At 43.7% G+C, this 25,058-nt stretch overlaps 1 protein-coding gene across 1 annotated transcript; it reads left to right on the top strand.

The window, feature by feature from the left end:
* Positions 1 to 374: 374 nt before the first annotated feature.
* Positions 375 to 24,685, top strand: slc1a7b (solute carrier family 1 member 7b; the record flags this gene model as incomplete). Its single annotated transcript, XM_079740428.1, has 11 exons — positions 375 to 515; positions 11,862 to 11,941; positions 12,690 to 12,905; positions 13,989 to 14,031; positions 14,501 to 14,732; positions 15,663 to 15,762; positions 16,216 to 16,449; positions 19,958 to 20,152; positions 23,344 to 23,478; positions 23,671 to 23,770; positions 24,407 to 24,685. The coding sequence occupies 11 exons, from the start codon at positions 375 to 377 to the stop codon at positions 24,683 to 24,685; spliced, it is 1,755 nt and encodes a 584-aa protein (XP_079596554.1).
* Between the last annotated feature and the right edge of the window lie 373 nt (positions 24,686 to 25,058).

Below are 25,058 nucleotides of genomic sequence, written 5' to 3'. Positions count from 1 at the left end.
TTGGGACGATGGGAGGGGAGGAGGATGATGATGATGATGATGATGATGATGATGATGCTGGAGGGAGGGATGGAGGGAAATCCTAGGGAAATATGCTGATCTTCTTAACTCCGATTGCAGATTGCCATGGACGTACGGCTGGTGCTTTGCTTGGTCCCAAAGTGCTTTAAACGTGGAGGTTAAAGGGACATCTCACGCCAAATTCCTGTTGTTTTCCCCCCCTGCCGCCGTCGCCGCCGTCCTCCATCCTCTCCCCCCAACCCCCTACCCTCAACTTGTCGCCACACCCAATCGGGGCCCTGGGTTCCAGGCTTCCGTGGTTTGGGGAACGGATGCGCTTGATGGGTTGGTGATATCCCGACAGGAGTGTGAACATGGCGGTGGCTCTGGACGCGGTGTGGCTGCGCGTGAAGAACGTGTGCAAGCAGAACGGGCTCCTCATACTGTCTGTGCTCGCCGTCGTCATTGGCTGCCTGCTGGGCTTCTTCCTGCGGACGCGACGCCTCACCGAGCAGGTGAGTCACGCACGCTCACACCGACCGCGTCACGTTTAGGAGACGCTGCAAATAAATACGTAGTGAGGGCTGATATGTTGTGAGCAGATAGAGGTTAGACATTGAATACAGAGCAAGTTCCTCAAGGAGCAGGTAGGTGTAAGACAGTGCAGGGACAGATCATTAAGGAGCAGCTAGGGGCTAGATAGTTCAGAGACAGGTCATTAGCGAGCAGCTAGGGGTTAGATAGTGAAGACAGAGTGGTCATTATGGAGCAGGTCGGGGTTAGACAGTTAACACAGACAGTTCATGACGCAGCAGGTAGTGGTTACACGGTGAATACTGTGACAGGTCATTTAGGGGGTAGGTGGGGGTAAGGTGCCTTGCTCAAGGATGCCCACAGGTGGCTATAGTGAGGATCCACTGGGATCCTTTTGGCTGGCTCATTCCACTTGACTGTAGTAGGTCGGGGATTAACACTGTGGTGAGTCGGAGATCTTCACTTAAAGAGTTAACGCTACCAGATGTTAGCTTGCGGCGGCCTCATTTGGAATCGCACCACTAACCATGGGAGTGTAAATGGAAGCCCAGCATCCAATTTGTTCCAATTTGGAGAAGGCAAATCCCGGATCAATGACGTCAATAGTCAAAGGTTTTTTGTGTGATTTGAATGCATAGCGGACAAGTCCCCATGACCCCCAGTTCTTAACATTAATTTGACTGCAAATGCAAGGGCTTTCATCATAAGGCCATAGGCTCAATCACCATTGTGTTACTTCATTTGATTTATATTTTGATATAATGTCTATTGCTCGCATTACAGCCCTATTCTTACTGGATAGCTTAGTCTAAAAGACTCAGACTGATGACTCTAGAGTTTTTAACCTGGTCCTGTATTGAGCAGGACTGTTTTGGCTATTGCAGGAGTCAAACAGGCTGCAATGTCACCCCTTGGGGCCATTGCAACCAATCAATGTACGTCCTCTAAAAGTGCTTGTTTTTGCCACTGGTTTAAATTGTTAGTAGTTATTAAATACTCTGTGAATACCTAGTGCTATTATAAGTGGATCCCCTGTTGTCATTACAATCCCGTCCCTCCATCATCCAAATCTTTGAGATAACACTAAGCTACGCTTTATGTAGTCCAACACAACAAAATCTGGCAGGCACACGTCTATCCAACTCACGTTTCAACCATTCCCTTCCTGCAACAGCTACTCTTGCGATATTTCAGAGCAAGATTCTACCTTAAGTGAGACATTCGAAAGGTAAAGAGCAACTTTTTATTTTTCTCTAGGGATCCTTTCAATAATGTCTTCAGAATCTTATAATAACAAGTTGAGCCTGGCAGATTTTCATTTGGTTCATGTAGCCTTTTCCTTTACACTATTTAATTTAAATAATACTAATGACAGCATGTAGCAGAACATTTATACATGCTGTCCTCTGGCTGGACCAGAGATAAGTGGTATTGGTGATGTGTTTCACCCAAAACAACTAATCATCCTTAAATTGTTTCTTTTACGTAAACCAGCGTGGTCCCTGGTGCACTATGCCCTCACAGGTTTAAACCTGTAGTACTGTAGAGCTTTTAACTTTATTAATCAGTGTTTCAGGAGCAGTTGAACATACTGTAGAGACGATACACCTGGATATAGACTTACAAATAGAATTCTATGCTAATTGGATCATTGCAAGTTGTTCTATAGTGTGTGCATGGGTGTGTTTGTTTATGTGTGTGTATGTGTGTGTTTGTTTGTGTGTGTGTGTGTGTGTGTTTTTGTGTGTGTCTAAGTGTGTGTTTTTGTGTGTGTGTGTGTGTGTGTGTGTGTGTGTGTGCGTGTGTGTTTGGGTGTGCATGTGTGTGTGTGTGTGTGTGTTTGTTCCCTTTGGGTGTGTGTGTTGGTGTGTGTGTGTGTGTGTGTGTGTGAGTGCATGTGTGTTTAAGCTAATGTTAATCCTACTGTCTATAGGATGTAGTACATTAAATTCATTGCTTCCAGAGCTGCCAGGTGGTCGAGGTGCTTAGCGTTTGTTGTCTATTAGCAAGATGGTGGAGGTGAACCCCCTTTTCTTTCCGTTTCACCTTTCCCTAAGTCTAATCACTTTCTCCTAGGAACTAAAAATAACTTTTTTCCGAGGGCCTTTCAGTATAGTCTCTCAAAGGAGGATTAAGGTTCAATCTAACAAATGCTTTTAGTAATTGTACCGAATATGTGAGTGCCAGGCAGTGGGTCTTATTAAGAGACACTAAGGGTGGTCGCGGGTGTTTGAGTGAGTGTGTGAGGTTGTGTGTGTCTGTGTCTGTGTGTGTGTGTGTGTGTGTGTGTGTGTGTGTGTGTTTGTGTGTGTGTGTGTGTGTGTGTGTGTGTGTTTGTGTGTGTGTGTGTCTTGAGTGTGAGTGTGTGTGAGTGTGTGTGTTTATGTGTCTATGTGTATGTGTGTGTGTGTTAAAACAGATTTGTCAAAATATGACCAACATATCTTATATATATATATGGATGTATATATATATATGTATATATATACTGTAATAAAATCATGTCATATCTTAAATCTATGATTATGGATTTTATCAATGAACTAAAGTCAACAATATAATTGCTAAAGCTACATTGCGCTTCCTTCAAACAACAGTATAACTGTGTAATGCTGATGGTTTCACACAAATGATAAATTAGACTGTTTAATAAAAGGATGAAAAGAAACACAAAACCCTGAAGCACATACTACATGTATGTATGTATGTATGTATGTATGTATGTATGTATGTATGTATGTATGTAAATGTCAATGTTAATGTAAGCACAGACTAATTATACTAAAGCACTAAGCCTGTTACCTGTCCACTCTAACATTATTGAATAAAATATTTATGACAAACAGAGCACATACCTGGTACACTTTGATTCAAAGAAGTATATTTCTCAGAGGGAGAAGGGAGAAAGAGAGAGAGAGAGTGAGAGAGAGAGAGAGAGAGAGAGAGAGAGAGAGGGGGATGGGGGAGAGAGAGAGAGAGAGATAGAGAGAGGGAAACAGGTGAGAGGTAGAAAATAGGACAGATTTCAAGGAATAAGAGAGCATCAAAACATAATGTTGAGAATCTGTCGAGAGCCAAAGATAATGCAGACATAAAGCTGTGTGAAAATGTCTTACATATTTTCAAGGAAACAGATTCTTGTTTTTGCTTCTGCATGATAGGCACCAAAGAGCTTCTTCCAGAGCTTTAAGATAAATGCAGTTGGAAGTGTAAGGTGTAAATGCAAGACAGTGATTAAGCTGTAATTTTCGTCTTTCATCAGCGAGCTACTAATTCTCAGAATGGTAAATGGATTGCATTTATGTAGTGCTTTTCCAAAAAGTGTCCATAAAGTGCTATACAATTATTTTCTAGCGTTCACACACACACACACACACACACACACACACACACACAGTGTCAGCCATTTAATGCAACAGCCAGCTGGTCGGGAGGAGTTAGTAGTTGTGTTGCTCAGGGACACCTAAACGCTCAGCTAGGAGGGGCCGGGGATTGAACTAGCAACCTTCCGGTTGCCAGTCACCCCGCTCAACCCACTCTATCCCCTGAGCCGCTTTCGTCGTCATCCCAACAACTAAGGTCAATCTGATTCAGATGAATCTCTTTAACATATTTGGTCTTTAACATATTGATGTTGTTTATCAACTTTAGGAATATGCCATAAAATATCCCTCCGGTAGTCACTCTTGAAGGAAGTGGAATCTAGGTTTTTAACTCTTTTTCTTTGGTGGGGGGGGGGGGGGGGGGGGGGGTCTTCTAATGTAATAAAGCAACTTGTTGTCGCTGTTTCTGCAATATGGTGATCTTTCATTGATACACCTTTATATACATGGCAATTCTGAGAGCCATGAAACTCAATCAATCAATCAATGCTGAATACTTAAAAACTAAAAACAGCATTGGTTGTGCAACTGTATTACTATTGTTATTTGATTATATATTCTGATCAAAAAAGTAAGGTTTCAAAGACTCATACAAGTCCTATACAGACCAACTTCTACAGCCGTAGACAAACTAATACAACATTAAAGGGGCGGTTTATCGGGGTTTTAAACAAGGTAATATGTTTTATATGATATCCAACATACATATTTAATGGCATTATGTCTCTGTTACTAAAATAATTCTGTCATTTCGAGAGAATCGCTGTCAAATCCTATGTCTATGCTAGTCTCCACTAACTAAAGTTCTAAAGCGATCTATTCTGCTCTGAACTCAAACCGCGTTCTCTTCGGGACATTGAAGTGCCAACTAAGGCACTTTGACGTCATGACAACGGCATGCCGGCGGTGAGGTGTGTGTGAGTGTGTGGAGACCTGTCTGGGCATTGAGTGATGTTGATGGACCAAAGGCGTAGGAACCGGGGGGGACGGATGGGACGTGTCCCCTCCAATATCGGAGACAGGCGCATTTGTCCCACCTAAAAATTATTATTATTAAAAATATATATATTATTATATATTATTAAAAATATTTTTTAATAATACCGGATCTGTCAGGTTTCCGATATGTGTCCCCCCCAATGTTAAACTCATTCCTACGCCCCTGTGATGGACGCTTCCGAGAGAAGGTTAAGCTCCTCAGACACTTATAATATAATACACGGTATAACACGGTGTGTGCCACATGGAATAGACGTCTACAACTTTGCTCATCATTACGCTCACAACCATGGTACTAGTTTAACCGTCATTCATTTCAACCCAAAACACATTATTATAAGGTACCTCCAGAACTATAACAATAACCACTGTTGTAACACCTCTGGGTTCCCTTGTGAACCAGGGTTCTACCTAGTACATCCAGGACCCTGGGGAACCGGGGTTCTACGTAATACCTCCAGGACCCTGGGGAACCAGGGTTTTATTTAGTACCTCCAGGACCCTGGGGAACCAGGGTTTAATATAGTACCTCCAGGACCCTGGGGAACCAGGGTTTTATATAGTACCTCCAGGAGCCTGGGGAACCAGGGTTTTATATAGTACCTCCAGGAGACTGGGGAACCAGGGTTTTATATATTACCTCCAGGACCCTGGGGAACCAGGGTTTTATATAGTACATCCAGGACCCTGGGGAACCAGGGTTCTACATAGTACCTCCAGGAGCCTGGGGAACCAGGGTTTTATATAGTACCTCCAGGAGCCTGCATCTAACTCAGTCTCACTGAGGCAGCTACCTGTCGACGTGTCCTTTGAAAACAGATTACTGCCAATACTATGGTCATAGACACTCACACACTCACACATACACACACACACAACACACACACACACACACACACATGCACACACACACACACACACACACACACACACACACACAAACACACATACATGTCAAGGGCACACTCACATTACGCGTATGGGTAATGTCAAAATGAATTCACACAGCCACACATGCATATACACACTCATGCAAGAACCTATATGCAGGCACATACATGAGCATGTTCACATACATTTGTATGTTCACCTACATTTGCATGTTCACATTCAAAAGGCAAACACAAGCACACACGTGCAATGACACACATGCCCATGTATCCAAGATGAGCACAGTGCATAGAAACGTCCTCTGAAGTGCTGATCCTGCTCTTATGAAGCACTCTAATCTCTGGCTGCTTAATGCTGCACCCAAAAGCTCTTTAGCTTCCATTACGCTCTCTCCCTCTCCATCCCACTGTGCTCTCCTTCCTCGGCCGTCCACCCAGTACGCCCCGGCCATTCCCTCCCAGCCTGTGTGTGTTTCTGAATAAGCCTTTTTTTGGTTGTTGTTTTGGTTGGGCACTGTGTGTGGTTGGTAACAAGAACATCTATTGCTGCATGTGCTTGTCAAAAACTAAAAAATAATGTTTTAACTGTATCTTATGTTGAAGATTAGACACATATACCTGGCTCTCTATTTTGTGATGTATTTTAGAAAAAATATGATCTATACATATACATATATAATATATATATATATGTATATATAGTGTATACAACTATGTAAACAATGCGTGGACCCATTTGTGGACATTTGATTGTTTTAAACCATAAATCCCATTCCATTGACATGTACAGACGATAGCTTGATATTGGGGTATTACAGCAGCTTTTTGTGCAGAATTCTCTGTCTCTCAAATTCATGCCAGTTTCAAACTGCATAATACATGCCATAAAAGATGACAGGCATTCCAGTGTTGGGCTGTGTCAATGTACCCACGCAGCACAATGGTAACAACAGGTTATCGGATGAACAGCCAAGCCAAGGCCTTTCTGCTGTGGTAACATTAACGCCAACACCTCTTACCATCACGGCCAGTGCATAAAATAAACGTGGTACTTTATGCACTGTGACGAAAACTTGTTGTGTTGTCGTCATTTGACATTATCAGCCACTCTGTGTGAAGACATCATGTATGAATTTTTTTTTTTTACAAGAAGCATACATACATCTTACTACTATAATAGCAGGCCTGTCACAACAGTTACTCAGGTTAGTCATGTGCGCATGTGCCAAGCAGCTTGCAGCTCACACACACACACACACACACACACACGCATCACGTGCAAACGCATACATACACCACAAGCACGCACATACACACCATATACACACACCCCACGAACATACACAGAAACACACAAACACGTGCGCACACACACATACACACACACACAAACACACACACACACACACATGCAAGCGCACACACCGCACATAAAGACAAAGGCAGCGAGACATACACGGAAGCGCACACACAGGCGCGCACACATACACACGCACACACAAGCACGCGCACTCAATGCACTCTAGTGATGGATTCAATGATTATTTTCCTTGATTCAGTTCGCGTCAGTCAGTTCGCCAAGGAGAGTCGGTCAGAATCGTTCGTTCGTTCGTTCAGTCGAGTTTCCGGTAGCGGTGAATCTAATCATGGAATGCACGGTTCTCAGCTGAGTCAGTCAGACTCAGCTCCTCCCTCGTTCTCATTCTCAAACGGTTATTATTCTCAAAGTTGATTATTGGATGTTTAACATATCAGCAAGATAATAGACTTGATTTAGCAATGATGGTGGGGGTGCCGGCTGGAGAACGAACCATGAAAGAACGAGCCAGATTGCCGAGATATTCAAATATTTGATTAATCTGGCATGACACAGAAAGTACAAAGACAGCATGCATTTACCATTTCACTGATATTGAATCGTATAATCATACACTCGCTCACTAAGCCTCTTCCCCCTTCACCACTCACAGTCAGTGAATGAACAGCGAGACAACGAGTCAGCGATTAGTGGGTCTCGGAGGAGTCGAGTCTGAGAACGAACGAGACGAACGAGAGAGAAGAATCAGTTTGGTTCGTTCTTGTTAAAGATTTGTTCATTCGAACCGATTCAGTCACGAATGACCCATCACTATGCACGTCAAGACAAAGGCAGCGACACACTCGCCGAGGTAAGACGTTATGTTTTTAATCATAACGGCTCCGCCATCGACACACGCGCCCAGGTAAGAACACACACGCACACACCGCAGCGACACACTCGCCCAGGTAAGACGTTATGTTTCCAAACATAACGGCTCCGCCGTCGTCAAACTCTCCCAGGTAAGACGTTCTGTCTATAGACTGTAGAAATTGCGATAAAAGAAGGGAAGAGACAATTTCTCACCTCGACAAGCAATGGCAGGTCGTTCATTTTGTCATATAAAAAACGTTAAATTCAGACATCACGCCGACCGGCATATCAACACACAAGTGACGTGATCTTAAAGAGACAGTTTCCCTATAACACAAGTCCACCACAAGACTACACTTTGTAGCTTAAATGTAATATTACTCCCCTCCTTGAGCCTCCCGAAATGTCTTTGCACTTTTTCTTGGCCAGGACACTGGAAGAGATGTTTAATCTCAATGATGATTATTATTTTCACCTAAACAATAGTAGTTGCCTTGCATTTTAAAATGTCAATGCACTTTTCAGCCCTGAATAAGAGTAAAAGCTATTTAATAATTGATTTGCATGCATAGTATACTATACTTTCCATTGAACAATTACCCCTGTTACCATAAATTGACTAATTTTATAATGTTATCAAATGCTCACACACTAGCTGCTTTCAGACACACGTGTAAGTCCGGATATTCTCCTGATGGGCCGTATGTTTGAACAACATATCCTGACATTTGTACCCTGAAAATCTCCTGAATAATACTACCGCTGAAGTAGCATTTTCTCCATAGGAAATGTAAATACCTTACATGTGAATGAGGTGTAGAAAGTCAGTATTTCTCACACCACTTCAGTGGGCTCGTTGATGACGCTTCTGCATGTCATTGACTGATAAATGATAATCAGCCTGTTGCCTTTTGTTCGCTGAATGGTTAAAAAATATTAAAATGTTGGCACTGCTTTTAAGAGTCACGAATGTTATACGTTGTAACATTATAGGCAAAATGTTATTATATTATGCTCTCAGAAATTTGTTACATCATCGACTGGGGTTTCCACATTATTGCTATGTGTTTAATTACAACTAGAGGTTGAGTGCGCGCAACACGTGCGCAAAAACTCTAGTTTCTCTAAAAGCATTTCCATAATAGGACATCTTATCACATCCCCCTGTGCTCATCACAGGAAGCTAGAAAGGGAAATGTGTTGTATGTTGTATGTTGGTATGATGTTGGTAGCGTGTGTGTTATTTTGTTGGCTACAGTAGGTAGCGCAGTAATCTGTGTTATGGTGGTAGAGATGTGTGTTATTGTGTTGGCTACAGTAGATAGAGCAGATAATGTGTTATGGTGGTAGAGATGTGTGTTATGGTGGTAGAGATGTGTGTTATTGTGTAGGCTACAGTAGATAGAGCAGATAATGTGTTATGGTGGTAGAGATGTGTGTTATGGTGGTAGAGATGTGTGATATTGTGTTGGCTACAGTAGATAGAGCATATAATGTGTTATGGTGGGAGAGATGTGTGTTATGGTGGTGGAGATGTGTGTTATTGTGTTGGCTATAGTAGATAGAGCAGATAATGTGTTATGGTGGTAGAGATGTGTGTTATGGTGATAGAGATGTGTGTTATTGTGTTGGCTACAGTAGATAGAGCAGATAATGTGTTATGGTGGAAGAGATGTGTGTTATGGTGGTAGAGATGTGTGTTATTGTGTTGGCTACAGTAGATAGAGCAGATAATGTGTTACGGTGGGAGAGATGTGTGTTATGGTGGTAGAGATGTGTGTTATTGTGTTGGCTACAGTAGATAGAACAGATAATGTGTTACGGTGGTAGAGATGTGTGTTATGGTGGTAGAGATGTGTGTTATTGTGTTGGCTACAGTAGATAGAGCAGATAATGTGTTATGGTGGGAGAGATGTGCATTATTTTGTTGGCTAAAGTTGATAGAGCAGAGACGGCTTATGGAGGTAGAGATGTGTGTTATTCTGTTGTCTACAGTAGTTAGAGCAGAGACGGCTTATGGAGGTAGAGATGCATGCTATTGAGCTTTGTGGAGCTTCCCAGCAGGAGCGTTGCTAGCAATTGAAAACATCCGGGGCTGTAGCCCAGGAGTTAGAGTCCTTTTTAAACGGGGATTTGGGGGTTTCTTCCCCGAGAGAATTTGAAAATCGGGCTGATGAACATTGTCACGTAGTTTGAGAAGTAAAGGAAAGACAAATCGTCATGTCTGACTCACGTCGGGGCAGGCCTACTGAGAAGGTTAATGTTTACGTTAAGGATAGGAAAGTGCACCACATACACCAGCAGCCAAAATGAGACATTAGAAAAGCCTGTAGCCAAATAAACACTGTCATGCGCCTACCCAATGAATTCAACCGGGTTTAATTCACTGCGGGTCTCCTGAACCTGTGCAAACTAGAGCAGCACTAAACAGCAATATCGACGTGATGGGCTTTGCATAGAGAATCAAATTTGCAACATTTTGCAACAAATGATTCTAAATTTGCCCATAGACTACAAGTCAGAATTCTGCGGTTTGCACTGGCTACAATATTGCATCTTTCAGGTGTCAAATTTGCTGAACAAAATGTTAAACTTCAATAATTGTTCAAAGTCAACTTATATAGTGCATTTATTTAAGCTCTCAAAATAATAACCATACAGCCTCGCCACATCGGCGGGAAAACACGGCACACGCAAAGTACATCCATGGAATCAGCCGTTCAAAGCCAGTCTGCATGAATATATGACAACTGGATGGCAGGGGATGCTGACAAGGAATACAAACTGAACTGGGGAAACTGAGAGCCCCATCTCGCAGCATACTAGCAGCCTGGGTGCTTTAAGCGTGGAACAAACTGGATACGGAGCGGGTGAAAAACTCCTTAAATGTGTGTGTGTCTGTGTTTGTGTGTCACTCTGTTCGAGCCTGCATGAGAGTTCAATGTTGTCATTAGCTGTTGTCTTTCAGAACAATTGCAGTTCAAGGCCGACCTGGGCTGTATCACTTTGGGAGGGGGCGCTCAGTTACTCCCCTCTAGACAAAACCGAATTGGTTGCGACGTTGACCCGGCGCCCCCCGAAACGTTAACGGCCCACAGGGAATTCTCCCAACTCTCCCGATTACCACTCTGCGTGTGCGTGCGTGCGTGCGTGTGTGTGCAGGCGTTATTCGATTGCCTGGTAAACATGTATGGTAATATTCATACTGGTTTAAATAATGCATTTGATAGTATTTCCCATCGTTGCCGAACAAGAGTTTTGTTCGAAAGTTCAGTGATTTAAACAAATAAAATCCCGGGCTATTGACGTTTTACGGTACCACTGTCATGCACCTACCCGATGTCAAGTGGACCGGGTTGAATTCACTGCGGGTCTCTCTTCTTATATCCATCTTACTAAAGATATTTTATTACTGTCCTTCTCAACACCCTCAGATCTCACTAAAAGGTTAGCAGCACGAAACAGCAATATCGACGAGATGCGCTATGCATAAAGAAGAAAGAATACCGACGTTGAATTTGCAACATTTTGCAACAAATTATTCTAAATCTGCCCATATATGAACGTCAGAATTTTGCGGTTTTCACTGGCTACAATGTTGCATCTGTGGCTGCTGGTTATGCAACCACAAAGAAGTATACTATACGGGGCTATTTTCATCATTATGTTTTTTTGTTTTTTTTTGACGGCACAGCGATCCGGGGCTATTCCCAAAAGATCAGGGGCTATAGCCTCGAATGCCCAGGTCTAACGACGCGCCTGCTTCCCAGTGTATCCAGGCAACCAGGCAGTTGAGAGCCCCAAGGTGTCAAGGAGGTTTACGAGAAACGCTTAGGAAATAAGTCCTTCCACATTACTCATCCTTCCTTCTCCCGTTCAAAACAGGAAGTGATGTACTTCCAGTTCCCCGGTGAGCTACTGATGAGGATGTTGAAGATGTTGATTCTACCGCTGGTCGTCTCCAGGTAAGCTTGAGGAAATGTCATGACACAGGGGTTTCATATATGACGTAAGTTATATGTTGAGAAGTGTTCGTTTTAATAAGTTGATGATAGGTTATGGTTTGGGTTACTGTTATGGGGATTGGGGTTAGGGGTTTAGGGTTCAAAGGCAAGAGATATGGGTTGGGGGTTTAGAGTCATTCGATTAAGGTTAAGAGGTTTAGGGATAATAGGTTTGGGTAAGGGGTTAAGGGTTAATAGGCCAGTGTTAAGGGTTAGGGGGCTAGGGTTATTTGGATTAGGGCAAAAGAGTTTAGGGTTAATAGGCCTGAGTTAAGGGTTAGATGGATTTGGGTTATCGGGTTGCTGGTTAAGGGTTAAGGTTTGTGGGTTATTAGGCCAGTGTTAAGGGTTAGGGGATTAGGGTTATTCGGATTACGGAAGAGTTTGGGACAAGCTGACCTTTTTTTGGATTCTAAATGGAGTTTGCTGTGCCTCTCCACTACAATCACATTAAAAGCACTGTATATATAGACCGTCGTTAGTTTCATTGAATACAGCTCCATTCACCCCAAATTGCAAACCTCCATCATCAAATACAGCTACATTCACCTCAAACTGCAAACCTCCATCATCAAATACAGCTACATTCACCTCAAACTGCTAACCCCCTTCACCTAATACAGCTACATTCACCACCTGGGTGCCCTTACATTGCGCGACACAAAATGTAATAATTTGATTTAAAAAGGTATATTTCTCCGTCTCCCAGTCTGATGTCAGGTTTGGCTGCACTGGACGCCAAGTGCTCAAGCCGGCTGGGTCTCATCACCGTGTCTTACTACCTGTGGACCACCTTCGTGGCCGTGGTGGTTGGCATCGTCATGGTTTCCATCATCCACCCTGGGGGCGCCGCCCAGAAGGAGGACTCGGAGGAGGGCAGCAAGCCCATCATGAGCTCTGCTGACGCCTTGCTCGACCTCATCCGGTCAGAGAAACTCAGTGTCTCTCTCCCCATTCTCTCCCTTCCTCATCTGTCTATCTGCGCTGCCATCCATGCGACCATCCTGGGTGATGTAGTTTGAATAAGTGTTTCCTTACGCCAAACTCTCTTTTGTGGGAGGTCCTTGTTATGGGCTGTCCATTTGTTTCAGTATGTATTATAACATTCTTCACTCTCACTTATGCTTCACTAATGTTGACCTGACAGTTGTTCCATCTCTCTCTCACTCACTCCCTTTCTCTCCTTCTTCCTCATTCCCTCTCTGTATATCTGTCTACGTTCTCGCTCCCTTTCTCTCCTTCTCTCTCTATCTCTCTTGATCCCTCTCTCTCTTCCTACATTTCCTTCTATCTATCTCTCTCTTTTATCTCTCTCTCATTCTGTCCTGTCCCTCTCTCTCTCTCTCTCTCTCTCTCTCTCTCTCTCCCTCTCTCATCATGATCTATTATTGACAGCTTTGAAGTACGTCTGTAATCGTATTTAATCATACACAATTACCATTGGGGTTTTCAATCCCCAGTTTACCAGTAAATGACAGCCTGTGAAAGCAAAGAGCTGATTAAATACAGTAATGATTACTTAGATATGAGTGGACTCGCGGCCTAGGGGGTTCAGGGCTCCAGTGGACAGAAGGTCTCCGTCCTCAGTGGGTTTCACGCCATGCTGTCAGACACATTGTGCTCTGTAAACATCTTTGATCAAGATGCTTGATTTTCCTGGAATGGCATGTCTCTCGTAAACGACGTCATTTGTACGAGCTTATCATATTTAAGGCTATCCAGGCGCCAGCTTGCTCACTTCAATAAGCTTTCATTGGAGATGGATTTAAATATATACCTATTTTTCTCAATGGGGAATTAGCCTTCAAAATACATTGCTTGTAGCACAACTATGAAACATCCTGTGAGTGAGTGTACACAAAGTACTGCAAATCCACCTCTGGCCTCAATCAGGCACCATTTGTGGTCCAAGAATCTTCACATCTTCACGTGCCTGTTATTCTCCGGCTCATGTGTTTTTTTAGCACAGCACAATTAACCTTCATCTTTCCCTTGTTGTGCTCTACAGCAACATGTTCCCCTCCAACTTGGTCCAGGCCACGTTTCAACAGGTGAGAGACCCCCGTTCCACATGGAACTTTGGAAGCATAAAAACACCATAACATGTATTACTTAAGGATTTATTTGTTTTTATTAGCTGTATTTGCGGTTTGCGGTTTAGCGGTTTATTAGTTTTTATTAGCGTGACGAGACAACCGTCACGCGATGAAAAAAATATCCCGAGTTTGAGATCTCAATCATGGGATATTGCCCAATATCCGGAGATAGCAAACCAATCAAATTGCGCCATTTTAGGAGGTTCACGTGTAGCATATACTAAAATCGATTATTAGGCATGTACCCGAGTATTCTGTTTTTGTTCACTGTCTGTCCGATTAGGGTTAGTGTACGCACCAAACTCAGCTCCAAACGCAACAATAACACTTGGGTTCTAGGTTGAAGCATGAACAATTGAACGAATCGTCCCACATGTTTGAATAACCCCTCATGTTTGCTTGTTTGTTTCCCCGGCAACAACAGTATCGAACGAGTACCGAGATCACTATGAAACCGAAGCCCACCGTGAGCCAGAGCCTATCAGAGTCTAGCACGCGGCGGGCCCTCATCTACGGTATCCAGGACGACAACGGAACCGACATCCAGAACTTTGCTCTGGACCTGACCCCGCCCCCAGACGTGCTGGTGCGCACCCGGCCAGGGAACAGCGATGGCATGAACGTCCTCGGGATAGTCATCTTCTCATCCACCATGGGTGAGATAACCACCACCATAACCTCTTTATTCAACCATGGGTCAAGTCCTTCATCCACCATGACGATGACGTGGTCTCTGACAGCAACGTCCTTCTAACACAATGACGATGACGTTGTCCATGACAATAACGTCCTCATTCCACCGTGACGATGATGTAGTCTATGACGATGAAGTCCTTCTAACATTATGATGATGACGTTGTCCAACGATAACATCCTTCTAACACCATGACGATGACGTTGTCTCTGACAACAACGACCTTCTAACACCATGTTGATGATGTTGTCCATGACGACAACGTCTTTCATCCAACGTGACGATGACATTGGCCATGACGATAACGTCCTCATTCCACCTTGACGATGACGTTGCCCATGACGATAACATCCTTCTAACACCATGACGATGACGTTGTCCATGACAATATAGTCCTTCTAACACCATGACGATGACGTTGTCCATGACAATATAGTCCTTCTAACACCATGACGATGACGTTGTCCATGATGATAATGTCCTTCTAATACCATGACTACAACATCTTTCTGACACCGTGACGATGACGTCATTGTAGCACCATGATGATATCATCCTTCTAAAACCATGACAATAACATCCTTCTAACACCATTACAAGACGTCCTTCCACCATATCTACATTGTCTCATTCCCATGTATTGTGGTACCTAGATTATGATGCTTATGATAGATTTCTAATTGGAAGTATTGCTTTTCAAGCCATTTAGCAACAATTTACGGTACAACAAGTTTACTGTCGTTAAGGGGAAGGCAGGGGTCATGGCATCTTGCCAAAGGTTGTGGACATTGCAGGGATGGAACCCAGGCCCCTTTAGTGGACAGACAAACACCCTGAGCTACACTGCACACGACACTGTCCTGACCCCCCTTGTGTGTGTGTGTTTGCCCAGGTATCATGCTCGGGCGGATGGGCCCCAACGGCACTGCTCTGGTTAACTTCTGCCAGAGCTTGAATGAGGCTGTCCTGAAAATTGTCGCCATCGTCATCTGGTAAAGCAACAAGCATCTCTCTTCTACAGTATAATGAAGTATCTCTCAAGACTTCGCTTGATTGCTTTTGGAAAAGGGCTAGCACCAAGTCATCAACAAGCAATCTCAAACTCTGTCTACTGGTTAGATGACATCACAAGTGGGCATGTCGGATAAATAGATCCCCTCCCTGATGGACTGTAGTTGATCAATCAACTACAATCATTGGGACCCTTTGAAGAGTGACCAAATATAATCATTTAATCTTAGAAACAGCACCACCTCATCGGTATTCCTTCTGATCGTGGCTGAAATCGTTCGGGTTAAACTTTAACTTACCATACAGACTACGGGAAGTAAAAGCTATGACAGACTTATTCCACTCATATGTTGTGTGCCGTGTTTGTTTTCGTCACTGACGAGTGACACTGCCGATTGATCACTCATTAAGCAATTCCGCCTCCTGCTTAACAGGTACTTCCCGTTTGGCATCGTGTTCCTGGTGGCGGGCAAGATCCTGGAGATGAGTGATCCATCAGCAATGGGGAAGAAGCTGGGCTTCTACGCAATTACAGTGGTGTTTGGTCTGGTCCTGCACGGCCTCTTCATCCTGCCAGCCATGTACTTCTTCATCACCAAGAAGAGCCCCATCGTCTACATACGAGGAATCCTGCAGGCGCTGCTGATTGCCCTCGCCACCTCCTCCAGGTCATTCACATTCACACCCACATCCACATCCACATTCACTCCCAAATCACATTCACACCCAAATCCACATTCACAACCAAATCCACATTCACATCCACATCCACATTCCCACCCAAATCACATTCACACCCAAATCCACATTCACAACCAAATCCACATTCACATCCACATCCACATTCACACCCAAATCACATTCACACCCAAATCCACATTCACAACCAAATCCACATTCACACCCACATTCAGGTTCACATTCACACCCAAATTCACATTTACTTTAACATTCACATTTAGGACCGTATTTTAACGGTCTGAAACGCAAGTGAGAAGCGTGAAACGCAAGCAGCTTTGTGGGTGGATCTCTGGTGCTGTTGCTATTATACCAGCAGATAAATTACTCTTGCGCCCGACGCAAATCTAAAATGGGTTGGTCTGAATACCCGTTTGTGTGTTTTGTGCGTAATATGCAATAAACCAATAAGAGTGTCATCTCCCATCCTCTTTAAGAGCCATCAGTGCATTTCAACCTGACAAGTTGATATTTTGACAGCGCGTTTGTAGTCTCCGCTGAGACAGATGCATGACCACATGAATTTCAAACTTCAAATGGCTCAGTTTATGGCCAAATAATATGGCCTAATTCACACATGGAATAGCGTTTTCTTCTACAACTTCAGAAACACTGAGCCGTTATGTAAATGTTGGCAAAGGAAACTTAACACATTTAGGATATGCGGTCCTGTGGCTGCAACTGTGGGTCTATTTATTGATATGCGGCAATACATTAACAAACATCGTTTGTTACCAGTATTGTATACATTATTGTTATCAACTTGTGTTCAAAATATGCATGTGTACCCCCATTAATATACATTGCCATGGACTGTATTATGCGTTACGTGTTTAGTTTGCGTGTGTTTAAACAGATGGGTGCGAACACCCGCATCTTTTAAAGGTCCCATGGCATGCTACTTTATGGATGCTTTAATATAGATATTAGTAGGCCCCAAACACAGTATTTAAAGACGTTGCTGAAATTCAGCCGTGGTGCAAATTACAGCCACTATGAGCCAGTCGCACATTGAGCTTTCCCCAAATGCACCGTTTCGGTGTCTGTAGCTTTACTGCAAATGAGGAGGAGCGAGGCGGGTCAAGGAGGAGGGTGGGGTTGTGGCCCTGAGCAGCTTGCAGCCACGGAACCATGCGCTCTGTTTACAGTGGATGTATCGCAATGGTGAGGCGCACATAGCCTTTAGCCGTGTTCTGTAAATATTCTAGAACACACGGGAGTCCTGGAGCTCTATATCTAAATAATATCATATTATGATATACATATATGAGCCTCCAGACGATATTATGAATCTCAAACGACCGCGTCGGGTTCTCCGACATCTCTGGTTCTTCCACGTCCACATCAATCTGCAGTAGACTGAACCACAACATAGAGGAGAAAGGGATTGTTGCCTGCAATTGTTGACCGCGATTGTCTCCCGCCGGAGCCTCAGCAGTGGTCAGCGCTGAGGCACCACCACCTCCTGCAGCGCCGAGGCGGTGGTCCCTCAGCAGCGGGAAGCGGGGCTCAAGGGGGAGGCATTCGCGGCCAACAATCCCTTTCTCCTCCATGTCGTGGTTCATGTACTTCAGGGAGTCAAAGCCAAAGTTCCTTTCCCCCCAATTCATTCTCAACCATGGCTGAGATAACCCCCACTAAGAGTCTCGTTGTGGAAATACCAGAGACGAGAGTCCAACGTGTTATGCGCCATAACACCAACAGCAGAACGGTTATCCAAATAACAAGGAAGTGTACAACACTTAAGTTACAGTCCCGGAGCTCTATATCTAAATAATATCATATAATCCATAGATATCTATATCATATAAAACATATTATCACGGCCAAAAGCTGTATGCGCCTCCAGACGATATTATGAATCACAAACAAGTTTGTCGGGTTCTCCGCCGTCTCTGGTTCTTGCACTTCCACATCAATCTGAAGCAGACTGCAACCGCGCACTGCCTGCTGCCCGCTGCCCGCTGCCGGCTGCCGGCTGCCTGCTGCCAGGCGGTGGTACTTCGCGGCGGTGGTGCCTCGCGGCAACCGGCGGCAGGCAGCATGTCGTAGTTCATGTACTTCAGGGAGTCAAAGCCAAAGTTCCTTTCCCCCAATTCCTTCTCAACCATGGCTGAGATAACCCCAACTTCAGTCTTGTTTTGGAAATACAAGAGACGTCAAAGAACCGACGTGTTATGCGCCATAAAACCAACAGCAAACACTTGTATTACAGTGTGTGTAATCACACACACACACGTGGCGCTCGCACGGTCGTGTCTCATTGGCGGGTCAAATTCTCTGGGCGGGCAAGGCAGAGAATAGGGAGGAGCTTAGATCCTTTATGACAACACATGGGACCACATTCCAAATCAGCGCGCTTGAGCCTCCGTTTTTTCAAAGGCGAGCAAAACACCTAGTGCTCGTTTTACACCGAACGCAAGTTTTAGCCACTGGGGGACCATAGGCAGGCTAGGGGAACTCATATTTATGTTAGAAAACCTCATAAAGTGAGATTTTTGTGCCATGGGACCTTTAAACACTCACTCGTGGTCAAATACTCATCAACCCTAAAAAGTTATGGGCTTGTACACGATGTCTGTGTAAAAAAAATATGTGTTTGCAGTACGGTGTTTGCAGATGCATCGATTTAAAAGTAGAACTTATTACCGCTGTATCAGCTGTTCTTTCCTAAATAATTTAACCAACGTTATCATTTACCCTAAAACGAGATTTTGTTTTGGTTGTTTGTTATAGAACAAGTTTTATTGTTGTTATTATTATTATTTGAATGCATGGCATAGCCCACTACATTGTGCATTCATGCAGCCCCTTTTGAAAAAAAATGTTTCCACAATCCACATGCTATTTCTCTGCACTTTCACACATATGAACAATCCTTGACATCATAATATTTCAATTAGGCTAATTGTTTGTATGTTTTTGCTGTGTATAGCCTACGTGTGTGTAAGCTTATGTTGCAGTTCCGACCTGCCTAGTCACGTCGAAATAGCAACACCAACTGTGCTATCCACTAGGGCATTTAGACAAGGTCTAATGCAAGTGTAGAGGCGTGAGTTTGCTGTAGGGGAAAATCAGCTTTGCGCCGGGTGCAAACTAGCAACGATACATGCCTCGTGTAGAAAGTAAATTGCGCTGAGTGCAAGATAGGGCCCTTAGTCCTTTGGTCTTTTAGTAATTTAGGCATTTTCAGAAGCATACAATCAAAAGTAGAGAGCAGAGTCGATTTTGGAATCAAACATACAGATTGGTCAACATGTTTTTTATTTATTTTATTGTATTTTGAAAACAATGATTTACACTGACATACTGACTTCCTTTTGGATACTTGACATATTTACTCTAATGGGAGAATGGTGAGAATCCAATGGAATATGATCAATGCCTGCTCCTATAAACACATCAGTGTCACTATAAACTACTGGTGTCTATCCCCAGCTCCGCCACGCTGCCTATCACCTTCAAGTGCCTGTTGGAGAACAACCACATCGACCGGCGCATCATCCGCTTCGTGTTGCCCGTGGGCGCCACCATCAACATGGACGGCACCGCGCTGTACGAGGCCGTGGCGGCCATCTTCATCGCCCAGGTCAACAACTACGAACTAGACTTTGGTCAGATCATCACCATCAGGTCGGTCATGAGTAGATTACCCATCCCTAGCCGTGGTTGGTGGGCTCTGGGTGGGTTGGGGGGGGGTGGGCTGATGTGAGGCCCGTCCCATCTGAGCTCAAAGCCTATTAACAGACTAAAGATATGATGAGGATTTATGGTGGCTTTTTTTTTGCCTCCGAACTATGTCGCAGATGAGATTTTTCAACAGATGAAATTATATAAATTGTGAACCACGCCCCCCTCGCCCCCCATCCACCAGCACCCCTGAGAATGGTCCCAGAGCTCAGGGGAAGGACGTTCATCTGCTGCATGTATTGGGTTATGACCTTCAGTGCTCCACAACAGACCAAACAGGGGGCTGACCGTCCATTAATCTCTCTATTGAAAGTGCTCTGTGACCTCAATAAAACAACAACATGTCTTTCAGTCACGCCATCAGCAGACCGCATGCTGCTCCCGCACACTTCCTACGCTGGGCGGGGTTTATGTGCACACATAGATTTATAATACATATTACAGCTGTAGCTAAACTGACTGGCTGACTGATTGACTGAATGACTGATGGGCTGGAGAAGCAGACAGACAGTGTTTGTTCATCCATGGTTATGCTGTGTTTGTGTCGATTGTAATGTGTGTTTGTTTTCAGGTAGAGGTGTTTTTGTGCCAATGGTTACAGTGTATTTGTTTCCATTGTTACGGTGTGTTTGCGACCATGTTCAAGATGGGTTTGTACCCATGGTGGTGTTCACCTTGAGGTGTATTTTTGGTTCTGGTTGCGCGTGTTTGTGTCCATGGTTACGGTGTGTTTGCGTCGATACTTACAGTTTGTCTGTGTCCATGATTCAGGCAAGGCAAGGCAACTTTATTAATATAGCACTTTTCATACACGAGGCAGATTCAAAGTACTTCACATAGAAACATTGTCATAAAATAAAATAATACAATTAAACGAAAGAAAACAAAGGCAAAGCCCAAAAAAATGTATGTATTTAAGATTTAGAAGAAATCTAAAGCAAACATAAAAGTCTTCAGTCTTGTTTTAAAAGTGGTCAGAGTTTGGGCAAGTCTTAAATCCTCAGGGAGTTTATTTCAGCTATTTGTTGCATAGTACCTAAATCCGGCTTTTCCATGTTTCGTGTTTACTCTCGGGATAATTAATAGATTGGTCTCAGAATCTCTTAGTGGTCTAGAGGCTTATGTAGTAGAAGCATATCAGTTATATTCTCTGGCCCTAAACCATGTTGGGATTTATACGACAGCAGCATGATTTTAAAATCAATTATCTGACAAACAGGGAGAAAATGTAACAATTCAAGAATTAGTTGAATATGTTCATATTTTTTGGTCTTTGTTAGAACTTTGTTCTGAACAACCTGTAGTTGCCTTAGTGGTTTCTTTGGTAGACCTTTGAGGAGACCATTGCAGTAATCGACCTTACTAGTGATGAAGGCATGTACACGTTTTTGAATGTCTTGGGTGGACTTGAGCCCTCTCAGTCTTGCTTAGTTTTTAAGGTGATAAAAGGCCAGATTTTGTAACTGATTTGATGTTGTTAACGAAATAAAAATCTGAATCCATGATAACCACTAGATTTCTGGCTTTGAGTGAGGTTTTCAGGCACAGAGAATTAAGGTGTTGGTTTATTTCAGTGTTTCCCCTATATGCATTCAGTAGCAGCACACCGCTGATGCTGGATTGAAAAAGAAATGTGCAAAAAAGAAATTGTGCAGAAAAATAAATAAATTCTTCCAAGTTCAAGGTACACTTGCACAATGATCTGGTCTCAGCAGATACCTCGACTCTGTTGTTTGTTATTTCATATTTGGACGCTCAATCTGTACATTTTTCCCAAAACAATCTCACCAGAAGTAACGTTTTAAAGAGTTATTTTTCATTACATGCCCCCGCACCCCCCCAAGCGTTGCTAGGTTACCAACTCACAGCCTCACTGCTACAAAACATCTAGGGGAAACACTGTTTACTTTAAGCCTTTCTGTTTTAGCACCAAATACAATTATCTCGGTTTTGTCCTAATATAGTTGAAGGAAATTTTGGCACATCTAGATTTAGATTTAGATTTAGGGCATTTAGCAGACGCTTTTATCCAAAGCGACTTACAATAAGTGCATTTGTTACAATAAGTACATTTGTCATAAGAAGTGAAACAATATATCGCTGTCGGTACAGTAAAGACGTTCATAGAACCAAGTGCAAGCATTGCAATCGCTAGGCTAACCCATTCCCTGTGTAAAGCAGCGATAGCAGCTACTGTAGATGCTACACAATTAAGTACCTTGAATAAGTGCAATGTACAAGTGCCAGGACGTACAACATTCAATGGTTGTACGTCTGTCTTTGACTTCTGTCTTTGACTTGCTCAATGCACTGGCACAGCAGATCTATGGGCTGATAGTAATTTGGTGATAGCACTACATTGATTTGCGTGTCATCGGCAGAGCAATGATGGTCAATGTTGTTATTTTGCATGATTTGCCCTAGTAGGAGCTTGTAGATGTTGAATAAAGACGGTCCTTAGATTGAACCTTGTGGAACTCCACATTTGGTTCTGATACAAAGTTGCCAATGGAAACAAAGTAGCTCCTTTCTTGCAGGTAGGACCTAAACAAATTTAAGACTGTGCCTGAAAGCCCCACCCATTTTTATAATCTGTCCAAAAGTATTGTATGGTCTACAAAATGTTGAATGCAGCACTGAGGTATAGTAGCATTAGTATTGAGATTTTGCCAGAGTCTGTGTTAAGACAGATGTCGTTTACAACTTTAATAAGGGTGGTCTAGGTCAAAATCCAGATTGGAAGGTGTAATTGCAACCAGCTGATGCCAGGAAGTGATTAAGTTGCTCAAGGACAACTTTCTCAATGATTTTACTTATGGATGGTAGATTTGATATTGGTCTGTAGTTGTTAATAATGGAGGCATCTAGGCTCCGCATTTTTTAAAAGGGGTTTAATAACTTTAGTTTTCAAGGCTTTTGGGAAATTGCCTGATTGGAGGAGTGATAGTGCCAATGCTTTGCACTATGTCACTTGTCTAATGCAGTTAATACCTCCAAAAACATATCTTAACTAGAACTAGTTTTTCTCAAGAATAAAACGTGGCCATCCACGCGTCAATCCATCCAGGGAATTTTTCTCTATGAAGGATTTCATTCTGGTCCACCTTGGCTCATGTTTCTGCCCGTCCCCCTAGCATCACGGCCACAGCAGCTAGCATCGGCGCAGCTGGCATTCCACAAGCAGGGCTGGTCACAATGGTGATAGTGCTAACCTCCGTCGGCTTGCCAACTGACGACATCACCCTCATCATTGCTGTTGATTGGGCGCTGTGAGTGTAACATTTCTATTCTCATGGTTAAAAGCTCACATTGGAATCAAACAATGTGGAATTATTAGAGTAAAGTACCTTAAAGTATCTAAAGGTAGCTCAAAATTGGGCATAAGTACTGATGTTTTTCATCTGTTAATAGCGGATTAACATTTATAAGTTGGTTAATAGTTCTTAATGAAATCTCTCCAGTGACCGGTTCCGTACCATGGTGAACGTCATGGGGGATGCCCTGGCCACAGGCATCATGGCACACATCTGCAGGAAGGACTTCATCAAGGAGGGGGATGGGGTAAGTCTATCACCAGGTTTTCCGACAGCACACTGCTACACAGTGGGGGGGTTCCACCCAGGAACCCCATGATTGTATGACATTGTTAGCCACTAAGGCAAATTAGTACAACTATTCAGAATTAAGGTTCTCAAAGTACAGGCAAATCTCATTCGGGAGCTGCAGAGCTGCTTGCTCCCCAGTTCGATTCAGTTTCAATTAGCGGAGGACAGGTGCATTGCATTAGTGCATTGTGCAGCCGGTGACTGGGTAACCCTATCAGCCATTACAAATATAATGCAAGCAATAGCAGCAGCTGTCTTACCAGGAGAAGGAGTCATCGAACGCTGATGTTGGGGTTTGATTCTCCCTGAGTGCATTGGGAGAGAGATTGGGAGATGGATGGAAATGGCTTCCAACACTATCTTCTTCCGGATAAAAACGTCAAAGATGGCACCTGAATATACTAAATGTAATTTAACTTTCAAGTTATAAGGAGGTTTCAAGCTGAAGTAGCATTTAATACTGATTTCAAAATTAATTGTGGATGAGCGTTTTGCAAATCATGTATCCAATTCTTCCTTCCATCCTGTCTATCTGTCTGTCCATCTGTCTGTCTGTCTGTCTGTCTGTCTGCGTGCTGATTGGCTCGCGCAGGTACCATTGATGTGCGAAACCAAGCCCATGTTGAGCGGCTCCCCACAGATCAACTGCCAGAACAACAATGGCAACTACCGCGCCTCTGCCCTGGGACTCAAGTCGGAGCTGCTGCCCCCGGACGTGGCTCGGCTGGTGCAGCTGGAGGAGGGAGTTCGCCCCGCGCCGGTCCATCCCCACAGGAGGAAACCCCCCTTACCGCCAAGACATGGGAAAAACAAGGACCACCACAAGGAGCACTGCGCCATCGACATGAACGGCATTGAGACCAACGTATAACGCATTGTGTGCGTGGTCAAAGAGAACGCTCTCTGAGAGGACTCCAGGACAAGCAAGGAACCTTGAGGTCTTCATGTGAGGGCTTGGAACGTAATGTTTATTTTACTGGGTGCCAGTTGCCAATGGACAAGGCATCGCAGATTTCTCGGTATTTATTCTTCAAAACGGTGAATGGAATGGATTTTTCTTTTGTCCTCAAGGCCTCCTGGCCCGCAAGGCCAACCGACATTATATCGGAGTTGAATGTTTCCAAGAAAGCACTGACCTCAGATTCCTCTTTGGATTGGTCCACACATCGTGGGGTCCACTGGCACCCAGAGGTCAGAGGTCAGAACACTCTCTCCTAGGGAACAAAATAACTGTGTTGTGCAAA

The sequence above is a fragment of the Pollachius pollachius genome (assembly GCF_949987615.1).
Source record: "Pollachius pollachius genome assembly, chromosome: 7".
Taxonomy (NCBI): domain Eukaryota; kingdom Metazoa; phylum Chordata; class Actinopteri; order Gadiformes; family Gadidae; genus Pollachius; species Pollachius pollachius.
Note: the sequence above shows the minus strand (reverse complement) of the source record. Positions and strands in the feature narration are given on the sequence as shown.